This window comes from Acomys minous (assembly GCF_964271855.1).
Source record: "Acomys minous genome assembly, chromosome: 4".
Lineage (NCBI taxonomy): Eukaryota > Metazoa > Chordata > Mammalia > Rodentia > Muridae > Acomys > Acomys minous.
The window spans coordinates 34069260-34088599 of NC_140486.1; the positions used below are offsets into that span (position 1 = coordinate 34069260).

Consider the following 19340-nt stretch of genomic DNA (forward strand, 5'->3'; position numbering starts at 1 on the left):
CGCGGCCTCCACGGCGGGGCCGTCTCACCTCAAGGGTGGAGACAGTGCTGGTGAACAGGTCCTCTCCGTCCTCCAGCTCCTCAAAGTCGGTGGGCTTCACGTCCCCCAGCGGAGGAGGCTCCCTCTCAGCCGCCATCTTCGCTCGCCTGGACGACTGCAAGAGCCGGGCCTCACGAACCTGTCACGTGAGCACGCAAGGCAGGACTGGCGCGCCGACCCGCTGGCTGCCCCGCCTCCGGCCCCGCCCCTCGGGTCCGCCCCTCGAGGCCCCGCCCCGGGCAGCCTTCCGGGCTCGAGGTCCAGCCCGGTGCTCGCCCCTTGCGCTCCGAAGTGACCCCGCCCCTTCACTGCCCCTCCCTGCTTCCACGTCTGGATTTTTGCATGCTTACAACCCAATGCTGACCAGACTTAAAGTACAAAAATCTTATACTTAACTACAGGACTAGGAAGTAGAAGAGCGTAGATACCAATCTTTGAGCTTGTGTTGTACAGAGATTCCGGGAAAGAAACACACTCCAATGTTGCCAGAGCAGTCCAGAAGAACCTTCTGACGCAATGGAAGTGTTCTTTTCCTGGACTGTCCAATACAGTCAACACGGCTTGCGCGGGACCACTGGGCTCTTGGACTGTGGCTAGTGTAAGGAAGCGAGCTGTTTCATTTCATTTCATTTTAATTTATTTATATCTAAATAACTCCGTATGGCTACCTATTACTGCAGCCCTAGATAATTAAAGGGTCCAGGGGTGAGCATGTCCCTTCATCAGCAGAGTGCTTGCCTAGCATGTGCAAAGGCCAGGTGTGATCACCAGCACTGCACAGTATAAAAACTAGGTGTGATGGCCCGTGTCTATAATTCAAACACTTGGAAGGAGGATCAGAAGTTCCAGGAGTTCAAGGCCAGCCTAGACAACAGTAGATCCTGTCTCACAAAATACAGTCATAAGCCATGAGAAAAAGGACCGTGAACGAATCATTATTGGTACATTGCTGCAGTTTCATATTTTAGCCAAGGTTTTTTGGGAGGTTTTCTCCTCCTCCTCCTTCTCCTCCTCCTCCTCCTCCTTCTTCTATTGTAGGCTATGTTGGTGTGAAGTCTAGGCTGCCCTCAAGTGTATGCTATGTGTCAATATAGGCAAACCACACAATATTTTTTTCCTTTCCCTTTTTGTTTCCAGACAAGGTCTCACTATGTAGTTCTGGCTAGCCTGGAACTTGCTTTGTAGACCAGGTTGGATTTGAACCCATAGGGATCTGCCTGCCTCTGATTAAAGTTGTGTGCCATTGTGCTGAAATACAATGTTATTTAGCAAAATCAGAAAGGTTGGACTTTGAGGGCTAATCATGGGTTCAGCATGCTAAAGTTTCTAAGTTTGATCTCCAGCTATGGGCTTGCACTCTCTGGCTTATGCCCTGCAGTGGTTTGAATGCAAACAATCCCTGGCGGGTTCATAGGGAGCAGCACTGTTTGAAAGAGCTGTCGTGTGAGTGCTGGGAATTGAACCTGGATGCTCTGGAAGAACAGCCACTGTTCTTAAGTGCTGAGCCATCAGTTCCAGCCACATTAGTATATATAGCACATTGGGTTTTGTCATTGTTTTTAAATAATTTTTTTTAAAACTTAGATTTATTTTAATTTTCTGTGTTGCATGTATGTGCACCGTGGAAGCTAGCAGAGGGCTTTGGTCCCTTGGAACTGGAGTTACAGATATTTGTGAGCTGAGGTGTGAGTGCGGAGACTTGAACCCTGGTCCTCTGTAAGAGAAACAAGTACCTCTAATCATTGAGCCATCTCTCTAGCCGTATTTTGAAGTAATTTTAGGGCCAGCAAGATGGCTCAGTGGGTAAAGACAACATCTAATGTCCTGGATTGGATAATGGGAACTCACACGGTGAAAGGAAAGAGCCAACTCCAAAGAGTTGTTTTCTCACGTCCATAATAAGCAAAGCTCAGCGTGTGTCCACCCATACACGAACTGTGCGTATATATGCAAAAATAATTCTTCAATAGAACATTATCAATGAATGGAAGAAGTAGAGATTTGATATCTTCTAGATATATATTTTATGGATGTGGAAGCTTGGGACAGGGTTCTTTACTAAATAACCTAAAACAGGAATAGAAGAAAAAAAATGTTTGAAAAAGGCTTAAGAAAATAGAATATTAGAAGAAAAAAAGTTTGAAAATACTTAAGAAAATAGAATATTAAGGGCTGGGTAAATTTTTAAAAATGGTAATAAATTCAAAACAAAATAAAAAGTCATTGACATGATTTTTTTAATTTTTATTTCATTTTTTTTTCAGTTGTAATCATGAACCCTTTTGGTGTGTGTGTATGTGTTACTCACTCTGTAGACCAGGCTGGCCTACGAACTCACAGCGATCCACATGCCTCTTCCTCCTGAGTGCTGGGATTAAAGGTGTGTGCCACCATGCCCGGCCTATGTGTGTGTGTTTCAAGACAAGATTTCTCTGTGCAGCCCTGGCTGCTTTATAGACTAGGCTGGCCTCGAACTCACAGAGATCTGCCTGCCTCTGCCTCTCTAGTGATTCAAAGACTTTTTTTTCCGAGACAGGGTTTCTCTGTGTAGCCTTGGCTGTCCTGGACACACTTTGTAGACCAGGCTGGCCTGGGAACTCACAGCGATCCACCTGTCTCTGCCTCCCAAGTGCTGGGATTAAAGGCGTGGGCCACCACGCCTGGCCCAACTACAGATTTTATCTTTCTGCCTTTCTGTCCTTCACTGCTCTTCCCATGGTTCCCTGTACAATTCCTATACAGTTTAGTGCTCAATCAACATTGGTTGTCTGCTAAAAATAATAAATCTAACAAAGAAAGTACACCCAGTTCTTTTAAATCAAAGTAAGCAAAATGCTAACATGTGAGCTTGACACAAATATATTGTACTAGGCTCTCACTATATATGTATATATATATAATATATTATCAATATATTAATATATTATATTAAGGAAATACTAATCAATAGTAAATAAAAATAAAGAGAACTCAAAGACAGGCATGGTGGTACATGTCTTTAATCCTAACACTCCAGAGGCAGTGGCTGGTGTATATCAGAGTTTGAGGCCAGCCTGTTCTACAGAGTGAGTTCCAGCATAGCCACAGCTACACAGAGAAACCCTGTCCCAAAACAACAAATAAAATCTGAATGCAATTGCACACGTTTGTGATCCCAGCACTCGGGGAGGCAGAGGCTAGTGGATCTCTGTGAGTTTGAGGCCAGCCTGGTCTATAGAGCAAGTTCTAGACAGCCAAGGATACCAAAGAAACCCTGTCTCAAAAAAAAAACCAAATAAATAAATAAATAACCATCTTTTCTCTTCTTTCGTAGCCAGGAATTACCCTGTGATAAAGTTCTGGCCAGCCCATTTCCTGTACACAAAGTTGTATTAAATAAAAATCCCAGGAAAGCATTGCCTTGCACTGAGCTCCTATACTAGGTTGGAACAGACTGGGCTAAAAGTCGAACTGGAGAGCTGGGAATACAGTCCAGTATTAGAGCATTTGCCTGGGATGTGAAGGGCCCTGGATTTGATGATTGGTAGAAATTCTGGGGAGTCCTTACAGGGGGACATGTGTTCCCAGGGAAATTGGACCCTTATTTTGTAGTCTGAATCTCACTGAAAAACAAACTCAGAAGAAAAGTCCAAGACAATTTTATTTAGAATTTAAAAAGAAAAATCAAGCCAGGTAGCCTGCAGCAGCAGCACACACCTTTAATCCCAGCACTTGGGAGGCAGAAGGCGGGTGGATCTCTATGAGTTCGAGGCCAGCCTGGTCTACAAAGATAGTTCCAGGACAGCCAAGGCTACACAGAGAAATCCAAAGAAAATCAAAAAGAAAAAGAAAGAAAAACTTCCAGGCAGATAAGCCTTAACTTTTAGCAGCTATCCGGAGGGAGGAGATGGAGAAAAAGAAGAAATAAATGCCTTTTTGAGTTAGGCACAGAGGTTCACTGAGCAAGTGGCTACATGGCAAAGGTGAGGGTGGGAAGAGATAGCTTCACAGAAATCGTGACAAATCATGAAGTGGCTCTTACAAGAACCAAAAAGGAAAACGATAGAAAAGAAGAAAAAGTAAAAAGTATGCGTTTCTCTTCAGGCCAACTTAGTACAGCCTGGTGCTGGCTCTGTAGTAACTGCACTGCACAGAAGGCTGAGATTCTGGGAAAGAGAAGTACAGTTATTCACCAGGGGCAGTAGCAGTGGGGCATGCCTGTAATCCCAGCACTCAGCAGAAGTAGGTGGCTCTGGGCCAGTTGGAGGCCAGGCTGGCCTAGGGAGTTCAGGACAGACAAGGCTACACAGAGAAATACTGTCTCAAAAAATTATTATTATTATTATTATTGTTGTTGTTGTTGTTGTTGTTGTTCCTACCATTTCTTTAGAGTGATATTAGGTGAATCCACTTTCCAGAGGGATGGTCTTTTTTAGCCAAGTGATTGATAGAGCAACTGAGTTACTCTTGTGTTTTAGGACTCTTGGAATGTTAGGTCTCCACCCAGGCTGGCTGTAGATTCCACTCCCTAGATCAACCTAGCCGGAAACACTCCCTAGATCAACCTAGCCGGAAACACGGCAACTGTAACATTATCTCCAGCACAACAAACAAACCACTCTAAGTCAAAGGTGGACTCACTCATACCAGCTTGCCCTAAACTAAAACCAAACCATTTAGTAGGGTGTTCAAAGGATAAGTAAGATATTAGTCCCATTGCCAAACAAGCTGTCTCTGCCTCAATGCTAACACACAAGGAAAAGGATAAACTAAAAAAGGAACATTAGTCAACCCATGAGTTTTCCATTGTTCCATCAGCACCAACTTTGAAATGATTTGCTTTGGAGTTTTCTAGTAGGAGTTAGGAATAAAATAACGCCATTCTATGGGCAGCTAGTTAGGGATTTCAGGTTCGAGGAAAGCAAAACTTTCCTGGCAAAGCCAGTAGTCAGCTTCTCAGAACATTGAAGTTTTACAATGAACCCTGCACAATCTGTGAGCTCAGGAGCTAAAATCCAAATCCATATTGACTCATCAAGATGTCAGCTAACCACCAGACGTTGCTCTTCTTACTTCCTGGCTCTTTTTCCCACCCCCAAACTTTTTTTTCCCCCTCAGTTTGCGTTCACCCACCTGGGTTTGTGGCCAATCAGAACCCTCATATACATTCAAAATAGCTGCTAGGGTTCATCCCAACTCCTTGCTGGACCAAACTGGCCCATTCTCAAGATATGAAAGAACTGCTGGCCCAGGGCGAGAGAGAGAGAGAGAGAGAGAGAGAGAGAGAGAGAGAGAGAGAGAGGGAGGGAGGGAGGGAGGGAGGGAGGGAGGGAGGGAGGGAGGGAGAGAGACTCATTTCCATTCCCTGCCTGGCTCCAAGAGCAGGCTTTACTTCTCCACCCTTTGCTTACCTCCTCTTCCTTTTCTGTTGCTCTTCAAGACTGTTAGACCGTGAACTCAGATCTACCTCAGGAAGCCATGAACCAGTTGTTTCTCACTCCCTTCTCTCTCGCCCTCCCTTCTGAGTCTTTAGTAGCTCACACTGGCCTTTAACCTCCAGTTGTGATCCTCCTGCCTCTGCATCCCCTCTTGCCTGATTTCTCCTTTCCTTCTCCTCCACTTTCCTTCTTTTCTGGTTTGCTCCGGTTTGTCCCCACCCACCTCCCTATTTTGTTTGAGGAGGCTCTGGAGCTGCCAGGTCTCCTGCTTCACCCTCCAGAATTAGATTAAACATGTACCTGGGTCCTTTCTTTCTTTCTTTCTTTCTTTCTTTCTTTCCTTCTTCAGCTCTTTTCTATCTTAAACCAACTTCTGCTCAGGCTAGCACCTACTCTAGTTTATACAATGAAATGCTGCCTGATTTTAGATCTGAAAATAAAATCCAGGTCCTCAGAAAGTGCTCTTAACAACTGAGCCTCTTTTTCCAGCCACCATACATACATACATACATACATACATACATACATACACACACACACACACATACATACATACATGCATACACACATATACCATATAATCACATAAAATAAATACAAATTGTTCAAGGTGTCACATGCCTGTAATCCTAGCACTCAGGAGGCTGAAATTTGAGTATCTCTAGTTCAGGCAAGTCTGGGCTATGGTGTAAGATGCTGGGGGTTGGGTAGCCATAGATGATGTGGAGGGATTTGAGACAGAGCAGCAGTTAAAGGCACACACCACCCAACAACTGCACCATAGCAAGCTGCTCCCCCAACCCCACCAAAAACAAAGCAAAAATTGTAATAAAAATTGTGGAATGTAAGTGTTTTTTAAATTCAACAAAGTGATGCACTGAGATGGATTTCTGGTGATGTATAAGAAGTGTGAGTTATAATGAACAGCCATTCACAGCGAGGGGATGTCTGGGATAGAAGATACAGCAGGCATCTGTCTGGGCATGGTGGCACAGGCCTTCAGGCCCAATCCCAGTACTTGGGAGGCAGAAGCTGACCTGTGAGTTCCTGGCCAGCCTGGCCTTCATAGTGAGTTCCAGGACAGCCAAGGCTACATAGAGACACGCTGTCTCATAGAAGGAAAAAAACAGAAGGGGGGGGGGCAGAGGCAGGCGGATCATTGTGAGTTCAAAGCCAGCCTGGTCTATAAAGCAAGTGCAGGACAGCCAGGGCTACACAGAAAAACTCTGTCTTGAAAACAAACAAACAAACAAACAAACAAAACAAAACAGAAAAAAAGATACAAGAGTACATAGAACAAAGGAAGCCCCTTCCTGTACAGACTTTGTGAGGCATATCTATGAGTTCAAGGCCAGCCTGATCTACAAAGTAAGTCCAGGACAGCCAAGGCTAGACAGAGAAACCCTGTCTTAAAAAAACAAACGAAAAAGAAAGAAAGAAAGAAAGAAAGAAAGAAAGAAAGAAAGAAAACAAATCAAGACAACTTGTAGGCAGTCAATTGCTTCTCCTTTTCCACCACGTGTGCTCGAGTGTTGAACTAAGGTCATCAGGATTGGCGGCAAGTGCCCTTCCACTTACCTGCTAAGACATCTCACTTGCTCCCATCTAAGAATCCAATTCTTTAAAGCCCTTAGTTTTGCCAAATCTAAAAATAAAAAACCCCAAATCCACCAATAAACTTTGATGTGCAAAGCAGAAGCAGTTTCTGTCTTTATATACGCTACTGCTTACACCAATTAACTTGTCATATTTTCCAAACAAGGAAAATCAGCTTGTTTTGTTTTTTTCTGAGACAGGTGTCCCTGTACAGCACAGGATAGCTTTGAACTTAGAATTTTCCTGCCCTGGTTTCCCCAGATCTGAAATTACAGGAATGCACAACTATATTCAGTAAAGATTTTCAACAGATAGAGGTATGGATAACACAATAAATCATTACATTTAGATCTTAATTTTAAAAGATATAGGTAAAAAAATATATATAAAGTTATAGAGTATAGTTATATATATTCATTATATATTACATATATAATACATGTGTAATATGTAATATAGATAATAAATATTATTGTTACCTTCAAGGAATTCACAATGTAACATTCATAATATGTGGCAACAGTTAGAAATATAAAAATGTTGAAAGCTCTGGTGAGTCAGTTTAATGAGATAAAGGCTTATTCAGGGAGGGTCTGGGGAAAAAAAAATGATAGTGGGGGGCAGGTCAGAGATAGTCAGGGAAGAACCATAGGATAACAGAGACAAGATGGGCATAAATTCATGTCAGCAGTAAAAGACACTAGATAATGTGTCAAAAGGAAGTTAATATGTACTCAGCCCAGTCAGCCCGGTCACAAGGCCCAAGGGCTTATATGTAGGCAAACCCAGGAGTTTCAAAGATCTCAAAGTTCAAGTTAAAAGGTATTTTCAAGCATTTTGAAAAAGAAAAAAGTCCTGTTTTTAATAAAGACATTATCCTATTAACTTGTATAACTTTACTCTGAAGTGTTAGAAGTCAAATTGTGATGACAGCATTCAGTCAGCATTTTAAAAATGATTATGTTGAGTATTCTATAGAAAAGAAAGAAGTGCAAGTTTTACTTAGCGATCATTTGTTTTTTTCTTTTCTTCTTGGGTTTCTTTCTTTTTTTTTTTTTTTTTTTCTTTTCTCCTTGGGTTTCTTTTTTTTTTTTTTTTTTTTTTTTTTGTCTGTTTTTTGTTTTTTGTTTTCAAGCTTCTCTGTGTAGCCTTGGTTGTCTGTCCTGGACTCACTTTGTAGAGCAGGCTGGCATCTAACTCACAGAGATCTTGGCTCGGCCTCCCCAGTGCTGGGATTACAGGTCTGTACCACCATGCTTGGGTGTTTTTGTTGTGACTGTTTTTTGGTTTTTTGAGAGAGGCTTTCTCTGTATAGACCAGGCTGGTCTCAAACGTACAGAGTTCCACAAGCCTCTACCTCCTGAGTGCTGGGATTAAAGAGGTTCATCACCACTCACTGACCTGTAGTCTTTTCTTATACAAGGTCCAGTGGCAGCAAAGAATGTGGCTAAGACAAATGGACATGTTAGTCATGGGTATCTGAACTCCTAATGTGAGCTTGTGTGGAGAGGAACACGGAGAGGGTACCAGACTCTTCCTAAATGTGAGGTAATTGCTCTCTCTCTCTCTCTCTCTCTCTCTCTCTCTCTCTCTCTCTCTCTCTCATTCTCTCTCTCCCTCGCTCCCTTCCCCAGTTCCCCCCCCCCCCACACACTTCCTGTGCGCCCTTCATAGATGAAGCCGGAAATCTGATCTCAGTGCTATGACTTTAACCTGCTTTGCCCCTCCAAAACTCATGGTAACATTTAATCCCCATTAGGGCCTGGACCGCATAAATGGACCAATCCATTCCTGTGATTAATTGGTTAATAGGTTTAGAGGTTATCTCAGGAGTGGGTACATAGTAAACACCACTTTGTTTCTCACTAACCGATTGTGCTGCCTGGGGACTGAGTCAGCAAAAAGTCAGGGACAGATGCTGCCCTTAGGTCTTGGGCCAGAGCAGTGGAGGGTGGATCCCTGACCCCTGATTCGCTAGCACAAGACGACCCCACCCCCATCTTATTCTTTCCTTTGGGGCCAGAGTAAGGGAGGATTATCCTCTGTGTGAGTGAATTGTAACCATCTCCACACTTCAAGTTCTTGCCTTTGTCAAATGTAGTCGGAACCCCTAGTTGTGAAGACCGCTGTGTACCCCCAAGGTTGTTCTTGAAAGGTAGAGCTGTAAGAAGGTGCCTGACACATGCACCCGCCTTGGCATAGCAGTACCAGCCTTCTCCGTCAGTCACATTCCTTTGTTCAGAATTAGCCACAGGGCCCCACCTAGAAGCAAGGACTGAATTCCTCTGAGGCTCTGACAGCCTCATCTGTAAATGTGCCTTTAGCTACATTAGGCTGTGGGATGGGGTCAGGCCCCAGATTTTATTTGTATTCATAATGTTGGTCAGGACAATATTAATTTTTTTTATCCCAATTAGTTGTTGGTACTTTAAATGGGGGAGATTTTTATGTTAACAAACAGACAAACCTCTACATTTTGGAGTTTTCTCAAAGATCAGACTCTTGGGCAACACTGGACTTGTATGTCTTCACCAAAGCTGGCTAGGGCTGGCCACTGTTTGTTTACTTTCCAGTTTGCCTAGTCCACTCTGGGAATCCTGCCTAGTCTGACCGGCTAGATCCAGTCCTATGATTACCTGCTTTGTCCCTGCAACATTGGAGCTTGTAATTGCAGAACAGAAACTCAGCCTGTTTTAACTTGGACTGAAAACGGAAAGAAAAAAAGAAAAACCCAGAAACCGTTCTTGTGTTTCCCACATGTTAGTTTTCTAGCCCTCCTTTAACAAGGGCCACACACTGGGTGCCTCGAATTGCAGAAGTTTATCTTTTCCTGGTTTTGCAGGCTAGACGTGTCAGGTCTAGACACTTGGTGGGACCTGAGTGTGGTGGTGCGGCCTGGAATGCCAGCACTGGGGAAGCTGAAAAGAGTTTTGTGAGTTTGAGTCCAACCTGAGCTACGCAGTGAGATCTTTCCTTCTCCCGAGTCTCTCAAACAGACGCTGGGTTCCTCGGAGGTCTCTGCAGGATCTAGCCTGGCTCTTTCCTTGTCTTCTAGATGCTTACCTTCAGATTCGTTTTGGCATCTTCCTTATAACCTTCCTTTACATTTATATTGTGTGTTTATGCCACAGCACATGCAGGAAGGGCAGGGGACAACTTTCAGAAGTCAATTTCTCTCCTTCCACCCTGCAGGGTTTGGGGATTGGTCTTCAGGCTTGATTGAAAGTCCTTTACGAACTGAACTGACTTGCTGACACTTCACTTCCCCTTTTTCTAAGAATACCAGCTCAGGGGCTATAGATCTGTAGAGAGAACTGGCCTTGCACGTATGCTGTTTCAACTTCAGTTCTCAGGACTGTTGAACGGAGCCTGTCACACGGAGCTTGCTTTCTTCCCTCTTGTAAAGGCCCTTTCACCAAGCCACATCCTGAGAAACTGAGGGTTAAGACATCCACATTGTGAATAATTTAATCCACAATACCACATTAATTCAGTTGAGTTCACATATGGTTCATAATTACATAGAAACAGGGGGGAAACCCATCTCAAAACATTTGAAATGCAAAGCTGGGTATCTCACCATTGTGGTAAAAACAACAACAAAAAAGTCACTGACATGGTTTAAGCCTATAATTCCAGCATTTGGGAGGCAGAGGCAAGAGGATCAGGAAGTCAAGGTCATCTATGCCTCACTGAAAGTTCAAAGCCTGGGCTAGAGTGAGATCCTGTTCCAAGAAAACAAAAACAGGCTAGAAAGATGGATCCATAGTTAAGAGAAGTTGCTGTTCTTGCAGAGGATCCAAGTTGGGCTCCTATAACTCTAGTTCCTGGGGATCTCATACCCTCTTCTGGACTCCAAAGGCGCATGCGCCTGCGCATGTGTGTGTGGGCACACACACACACACACACACACACACACACACACACACACACACACACACTTTGTTTTTTCAAGACAGGGTTTCTCTTGTAGTCCTGGCTGTCCTGGACTCACTTTGTAGACCAGGCTGGCCTGGAACTCACAGCGACCCACCTGCCTCTGCCTCCCAAGTGCTGGGGTTAAAGTCATGGGCCACCATTCCTGGCTTAAAAACACTGTTTTTAATGTTTTTATTTCTATGCTCATTGGTGTTTTGCCTGCATTTATGCCTGGTGAGGGTGCCAGGCCCCCATGGAGCTTGAGTTACAGATACTTGTGAGCTGCCATGTGGGTGCCGACAATTGAAACTAGATCCTCTGGGAGATCAGCCAGTGCTCTTAACTGCTGAGCCGTCTCTCCAGACCCCTAAAAACACTTAAAAATCAAAACAAAACAAAATACATTTTTTAAGTTAAAAAAAAAGTACCTTGAATTAAACTTGGGCCTATTTTACATGAGAAACTAATATAGTTTCAAAGTGAATATGTATTTTGCTTTGTTTTGTTTTGCTTTGTTGCAGAGCATACCATGTCTTTGGCTACACCATGCACTGACCTGGCCTGTACCAAGGTGTCTGGTCTCTCCACTCCATAGGGAAAGGCTTTTTTGTGTGAGCAGAGGTGATGCAGATGATGTTTCTTTCTGTGTCATAGCATGGCACACACTGTAGCTCTGCTCAATCTTGCATGAACTTTCCTTCACTCAAAGGTTGGTAATCACATCATTGGCCATCTGCCCCCCAGTCGCCCCCCCCATCTCCAAAGAAGTTGTGAAACTGTGCACTATTCGGTAGTCTTGTCACTTCTGCCAGCAGCAGCAGGACTAACCCCTCCAGCATGCTGTGCAATGTCACCCAAGTTGAAGTTGTGGCAACTTCAATTGTTTACTGGGTGGAGTTAAGTGGAGAAGTTGCTCACTGTCATTCATATTTTCCCATCTTTTTTTTTCACCGAGCATTCATTGATTACTCTGTGGGACCACAGAGGCCCTCAGAGTGAGGCGACTAGCTGGGGATGGCCAGCAAGGGGCCATGGTGTGTGGAAGGGAAGAGCTTGCAGTAGCCAGAGCACAGGGAGGGGCACAGAAGACAGCATCTGTCCTGCAGAGCACAGGGAGGGGCACAGAAGACAGCATCTGTCCTGCAGAGCACAGTGGGGGGCACAGAACACAGCATCTGTCCTGCAGAGCACAGGGAGGGGCACAGAAGACAGCATCTGTCCTGCAGAGCACAGAGAGAGGCACAGAAGACAGCATCTGTCCTGCAGAGCACAGTGAGGGGCATAGAACACAGCATCTGTCCTGCAGAGCACAGGGAGTGGCACAGAAGACAGCATCTGTCCTGCAGAGCACAGGGAGGGGCATAGAACACAGCATCTGTCCTGCAGAGCACAGGGAGGGGCACAGAACACAGCATCTGTCCTGCAGAGCACAGGGAGGGGCACAGAACACAGCATCTGCCCTGCAGAGCACAGGGAGAGGCACAGAACACAGCATCTGTCCTGTAGAGCACAGGGAGGGTCACAGAACACAGCATCTGTCTTGCAGAGCACAGGGAGTGACACAGAACACAGCATCTGTCCTGCAGAGCATAGTGAGGGGCACAGAAGACAGCATCTATCCTGCAGAGCACAGGGAGTGACACAGAACACAGCATCTGTCCTGCAGAGCATAGTGAGGGGTACAGAACACAGCATCTGTCCTGCAGAGCACAGGGAGGGGCACAGAACACAGCATCTGTCCTGCAGAGCACAGGGAGGGGCACAGAACACAGCATCTGTCCTGCAGAGCACAGGGAGGGGCACAGAACACAGCATCTGTCCTGGGTTCATTCTTTTGCAGTGCAGCAGCTGGTAGTAAGGGGGAGTAAAAATATACATGGTGACCTAATTCCTTAAAAATATGTTTATGCAACATAGGGCCTCAAAATGCTGAAATCAAATGCCCTGGTTTAGAGACAAAGGGCTAATGAATCATTACTAAAGTGGGAGCTGAAGGCTAATTTCTGAGTTGTCATGATAGAAAATAGCCAGTTCATTGCTCCTCTTTTTTTCTTTTCTTTTTTGGAAGGGGTGTTTTTTCTTTTCTTTTCTTTCTTTCTTTCTTTCTTTCTTTCTTTCTTTCTTTCTTTTGAGACAGGGTTTCTCGGTGTAGCCTAGGCTGTCCTGGACTCTCTTTGTAGACCAACCTGGCCTCAAACTCATAGCTATCCACCTGCCTCTGCCTCCCTAGTGCTGGGATTACAGGTGTGCACCACTGCGCCCGACTCCTCCTTTTTTCTTTTTCACTGGATTTGACTGATTTCATGAAGCATCACGTGTTTTTTTGTTTTTTTTTTTGGTGAGGGGGAAGGGACAGAAGCTCAGCCCACATAAACTATTGTTTTTATGTCTAGAGATAAAGGCACATCAGTGAGATTTTAAGATAAGCAAGCAAGACTGATGAAGCAGCAAATAATTCCACATACTTAGAATCCCTGACGGGAGATTTCTCGGTGCCGTCAGGGACTCAGGAGAACTTGGTGCTACTTGCTGCAGCTGGATGAGTCACTTCCTGCCTCAGGGTACAAGAGGCTGAACTGCCCTTTCAAGACATTAAAAGGGGATCTAGACACGACTCTCCCTGCCCGCTGAGGTGCTGAGTAGCTGATGGTTAACTGTAGAATCCTACAGCTCAGCAGACTTGGGCGCAGTCAGCTAGGCTGGAGGAATGGGCGGCGGTGGGGAGAGCTTCCATCATTGCTTTCTCTTAGTAGTGTTTTCTCGGAAAAACTGCATGTGGCTACATCCTCCTTTAACTCAAGACTTTGTTCCTGAACCTTTCCATCTTTCTGGGGTTATTGTGTGTGTGTGTGTGTGTGTGTGTGTGTGTGTTGGGAGGTATAGTTGTATGCCACCATGCCCTTACACTTTTTTCTGTAGTATCCACATAGTAACCCAAGTCCCTACTGTACTCACTGTGATCAGAGCCCTGGTGTTAGGGAACCCTCTCTAAACATTCATTCCAGGGCAGTAGGAACTGCAGTGCTGAAGCTATTTCACCATCAACCACACCGTCGCCCACTGCAGTATGGAAGCTACATGGGCCACTTTTGAAGTGCCCTGGAAACTTAGATTTTTCCCTGGCTAGCCTAATTGTCTGGTTCCCCCCCCCCCCTTCAGACAGGGTCTCTCTGTATTAGCCTTAGCTGTCTTGGACTTGCTTTGTAGACCAGGCTGCCCTCAAACTCAGTGATCCGCCTGCCTCTGCCTCCTGAGTGTTGGGAGTAAAGGCCTGCGCCACCATGGCTGGCTCTAATTGTCTGACTTTTATGTTTCTTCTTAAAAAAAAAAACCACAACCTTATTTTATTCCTGTGTGTGTGTGTGTGTGTGTGTGTGTGTGTGTGTGTGCGCGCGCGCGTGCGCATGTGTATGAAGGTGCCCAGAAAGCATAGGATCCCTTAGAGCTGGAGTTCACAACCAGCAGTTGAAAACCATCAACACAGGAGTCAAAATAGAGACCACGGCAAGAGCAGGAGGCATTCTTAACCACCGAGCCATCTCTTCCGCAGAAGTAGAAGGGTTTTATTTTTATTTTTATTTATTTTTGGTTTTTTGAGACAGGGTTTCTCTGTGTAGCCCTGGCTGTCCTGGAACTCACTCTGTAGACGAGGCTGGCCTCGAACTCACAGAGATCCGTCAGCCTCTGTCTCTCAAGTGCTGGGATTAAAGGCGTGTGCCACTACCGCCTGGGTGGTAGAAGGCTGAGAGGTGGTCATAGCGCTGGCTGTTGAGCGCTTCTAATCTAAAATCTCTCTGCCTGCTTCACTACATAGAAGTTTGTCTTTTACAACATTCACTCGAGGCTCTGCCTGTGCCCCCAGAGTTTCACCAAACTCCCGTCCCTCAGCGGCCACAGTAGCACTCTCGCTCCAGAGTGTCTATACAGCAGTGGGCTGAGGCTCTGCGTGTCTTGGTGGAAGAGTGCATGTTGCTTTTTTTTGTTTGGTTTTGTTTTGTTTTTCAAGGCAGGGTTTCTCTGTGTAGCCTTGGCTGTCCTGGACTCACTTTGTAGATCAGGCTGGCCTTGAACTCACAGAGATCGGCCTGCCTCTGCCTCCTGAGTGTTGGGATTATAGGTGTACACCACCACACCTGGCTCTTTTTTTTTTTTTCAAGACAGGGTTTCTCTGTGTAGCCCTGGCTGTCCTGGACCCAATTTGTAGACCAGGCTGGTCTCGAACTCACAGAAATCTGCCTGCCTCTGCCTCGAAAGTGCTAGGATTAAAGGTGTGTGCCCCACCAGAGTTCTACATCTTGGTCTACAGGCAGCAGAAGGAGATTATGTGCCATGCTGGGCATAGTTTGAGCATAGAAGACCTTGAAGTCCACCCATACAGTGACACACTTTCTCCAACAAGGGTACGCCCACTCTAATAAGGCCACACCTCCTAATAGTGCTACTCCCTGAGCCAAGCATTCAAACACAGGAGTCTTACGGGGGCCATACCTACTCAAACCACCACACCATGTAAAAAGCCTGATGTGGTTGTGTATGCCTGTGAAAGGGCAAAGACAAGGAGGATGCTGGGATTTGCTAGCTGACACCTTAGCTACAGTTTCCTATTCCCTGTCTCAAGGGAATAAGGTAGAGAGTAAAGAACCGAATACCCTAGGTTCTTCTGTGGCATCTTCTGGTGTGTGAGGGCATATACATGTGCATATACACATACACTACACACACACACACACACACACACACACACACACAATTAAAACAACAACAACAACAAGCCGGGCGTGGTGACACACGCCTTTAATCCCAGTATTCGGGAGGCAGAGGCAGAGGCAGATGGATCACTGTGAGTTCGAGGCCAGCCTGGTCTACAAAGCAAATCCAGGACAGCCAAGGCTACACAGAGAAACTCTGTCTTGAAAACCAAAAACCAACCAAGCAAACAAACAAACAAACAAAAACAACAGCAAAATTACTATTGCCTTTGTTAAATGCTCCTCTATGAGGCACAAGAGGCTTTCTGTGGTGGGCCACAGAAACCAGCATGTAGGCCCCACCAGGGCAGGGATTTCGGTCTTTTTTGTCCACAGTAAAACTGTATAAATGAAGAAATAAAAGGTTTTCAGTGAAAGAAATAGATAAAATACTGTGAGTGCTTATTAGTATGCTAAGATTAAAGACATGGTTTTTGAAGGCACTTACTAATAATACAGAAATTTATTGGGGAAAAAAAAATAAGCAAGTGTGTTGTTGTTTGGTACTGTGAGTCAGCGTTTCCTACAATCCAGGCCAGCCTGGGACTTGCTGTGTATCTGATGCTGGCCACAAACTTCTGATCCTCCTGCCTCCACCTTCCAAATGCTGGGATTACAGGCAGGGGTTACCACATCTGGCTAAATGAGGGTGTTTTGTTCTGGTTTGTTGTTTTTGAAGCAGACGGTTACATTTCTAATTATTCTAGAATTGATAAGTCTTAGGCCATTGATTTAGGTAACTGAGGTAAATAACCGCATACTTAGTACATATGGCTAATTATTTATTGCGGTGTAGATGGTCAAGGGCAGGACCCCATACAAACTAGGCAAAAACTCTATCACTGAACTATAGCTTAATGATATTTAGTTTTATTACATATATCCAAGAATGAAAAAGTATGAGCTTCACTTAATATGTACATTTTTGTTTGCTTTTAGTTTATTTTTTTGAAATCAGATCATCCTATGTAGGTCAGGCTGGCTTGAAACTTGATCCTCTAGCCTCTCCCTCCCAAATGCTGGGATTACAGATGGGCAGACAACACTAAAACTATATATATATATATATATATATATATATATATATATATATATATATATATATATCTGTTTCTTTCAAGCTGTTTAATGATTATGCTATTTTGAAACTCTAAAACAGAGCATGGCATGGTGGTGCGCGCCTTTAATCCCAGCACTGGGGAGTTTGAGGCCAACCTGGTCTACAAAGAGAGTCCAGAACAGCCAAGGTTACACAGAGAAACCCTGTCTCAAAAAACCAACAAAACAAAACAAAACTGTAGATCAGTGCTTCTCAACCTTCCTAATTCTGTGACCCTTTAACACAGTTCCTCAAGTTGTGGTGACCCCAGTCATAAATTATTTTCATTGCTACTTCATAACTATAATTTTTCTATTGTTATGAATCATAATGTAAATATTTGTGCTTTCCAATGGTCTTAGGCTATACCTGTGAAAGCATTGTTTGGCCCCCAAAAGGTAGTGACTCACAGGTGGAGAACAGCTGCTCTTGAAATAGAATTAATGTCTATGTGGATGAACAAAGACAAATGCTTATTTATGGAAATTATCATACAACACACATGCACAACACACATGCACACAACACACACATACACAACACACATGCACACAACACACACACACACACACACACACACACACACACACACACACCCCTTTTCCTCCTCCCTCTTCTTTTTCTTTTGGTTATCTGAGACGAGGTTTCCGAGGCTAGCCTTGAACTCACTATGTAACCCCAACAGACGTCAGCCTCTCAAACTCTGAGAGTGAAGGCGGAACCTGCCATTTCTAGTCCTAGAATGCCACCTCTGAAAAGACCAAAAGGAGCACATTGTTTTGTATTCATAGTTCATCCCACCAGAGAGGTAAACTCATATATTAATGTCCTAATAAATTTTTAGAACATATTTTATGAGAAGGATGAAATATGATAATATTCATGACAGCTAATCAATAAGGTAGGCATTTAGTTTTACTATTTTCTGGGTTATTACGCTGTTGAGTGAAAGCAGTATTAGCTAGTTAGAGGAGGTAGCCATTTCATAAAAGCCACGTAGAGTCCTAATTGCTCTTTAAGGTATATGCCATGTTCCTAGTTGCCCTGTCCGATTTCCTTAGCTTGACATTTAAAACATTAAGTTCCAAAGTTTTCAGGCACCTTTCCCCTTCCTTTATTGATCTTCATTTAAATCTGCCACTGACCAACATTCAAACAGGGTGCATAAATCATATGGGTAAATTTATAAGGCTGAGCAAGTAACAGAACAAGAAATAAGGTAAGCCTGTAAGTCCTCGCTTAAAGCCCTCTTTGCTTAAGGAGGCTGTTTGTCAGTGACCAGTGCAGCACAGAGGCCCTCCCAAGGCCCCACACTCAACACCCTACAGTGTTTCATTACAAGGCCTTCAACTATTGGGATTTGGTGTTTTGTTGTTTTCAGAGTTCTTAAAATTTAATATTTTCTTTTTCTTTTTTTGGAGACAGAGTCTGAAGTTGAACTGGATCTGTAGCCTCGGACAACCTTGAATTTTTTCTTCAAAAGAACAAAGCAGTTGTATTTAGTAAAGATATATGAATATGGGCTTAAGCACAAGGACTAAGAAAAAGGCACTGAGCAGAGAGCAAGGGTGTTGTGGGCCGCAGGGTTTACAGCTGGGAGACGACCTTCCAGCACCACGAATACTAGGCAGCAGGGTGAAGTTTCTGCTCAGTGCCCACTCTTTTACAAAGGAAGTGTCCTCAGCAATAGGGCCTGACCATCACATTGTGGAGAGCAGCCCATAGGCCTGGCAATTCCCTGTGGTGTTTGGGGGTTTCCATGGGACTTCTTTGGCCAATGACTCGACAAGATATAACCCATTCCTAGCACTGGAGGTTTCACGTAGGTGCATAAGATGTTTAGTTGGGGCAGTATGTCTATTATTTGGTGACTCCCTTTAGATTCCATACACGTATATGTATATGTATATGTATATGTATGTGTATGTGTATGTGTATGTGTATATATATGTGTATATGTATATATTTTGTATATTTTAAGAAGCTTCTACAGTACTAGACTTTTAAAATGTGTTTTAGTGTTAGTTGCCCCTCACTGTATGACACCCTTTACCCTTCTCTCCCACCCCTCCCCCATTTGATCCTATTCTAGTTTCCCCTTAGTCTCTCCATAACACTCTGTCCTATGTCCCCTTCCTTGGGAGAACCTCTCCTCCACCCTGGTTCCTCACTAGGTATTCAACTTTGTGGTGTAGCACACCTTTTGAAAGCATAAGAGCTAATAGCTATATATATATTTGTCTTTTGGAGTGTAGGTTACATAGTTTAGGCTAATTTTGTTTGTTTGCTTTTGTGTTTTTGAGACAGGGTCTCTCTGTGTTAGCTTTGGCTGTCCTGGACTTGCTTTGTAGACCAGGCTGGCCTCGAACTCACAGCGATCCGCCTGCCTCTGCCTCCTGAGTGCTGGGAGTAAAGGTTTGTGCTATCACGCCCGTCCCAGGATAATTTTTTTTTTCTAGCTTCATCAATTTACCTGAACATTTCCTCCTTCCTTCTTTCTTTTCTTTCTTTCTTTCTTTCTTT

General features: G+C 44.3%; 1 protein-coding gene across 2 annotated transcripts in view; it reads right to left on the reverse strand.

Annotated features, from left to right (window-relative positions):
* SNX2 (sorting nexin 2) overlaps positions 1 to 212 on the reverse strand; it is a 35537-nt gene extending 35325 nt beyond the window's left edge. For both annotated transcript variants that reach the window (XR_014778753.1, XM_084779411.1), the window contains exon 1: positions 29 to 212. Coding sequence is in view for 1 of the 2 variants with exons in the window: in XM_084779411.1 (XP_084635537.1) it covers positions 29 to 136 (108 nt within the window). In the remaining variant the exon portion in view is untranslated. The remainder of the gene's footprint in view (positions 1 to 28) is intronic.
* Between the last annotated feature and the right edge of the window lie 19128 nt (positions 213 to 19340).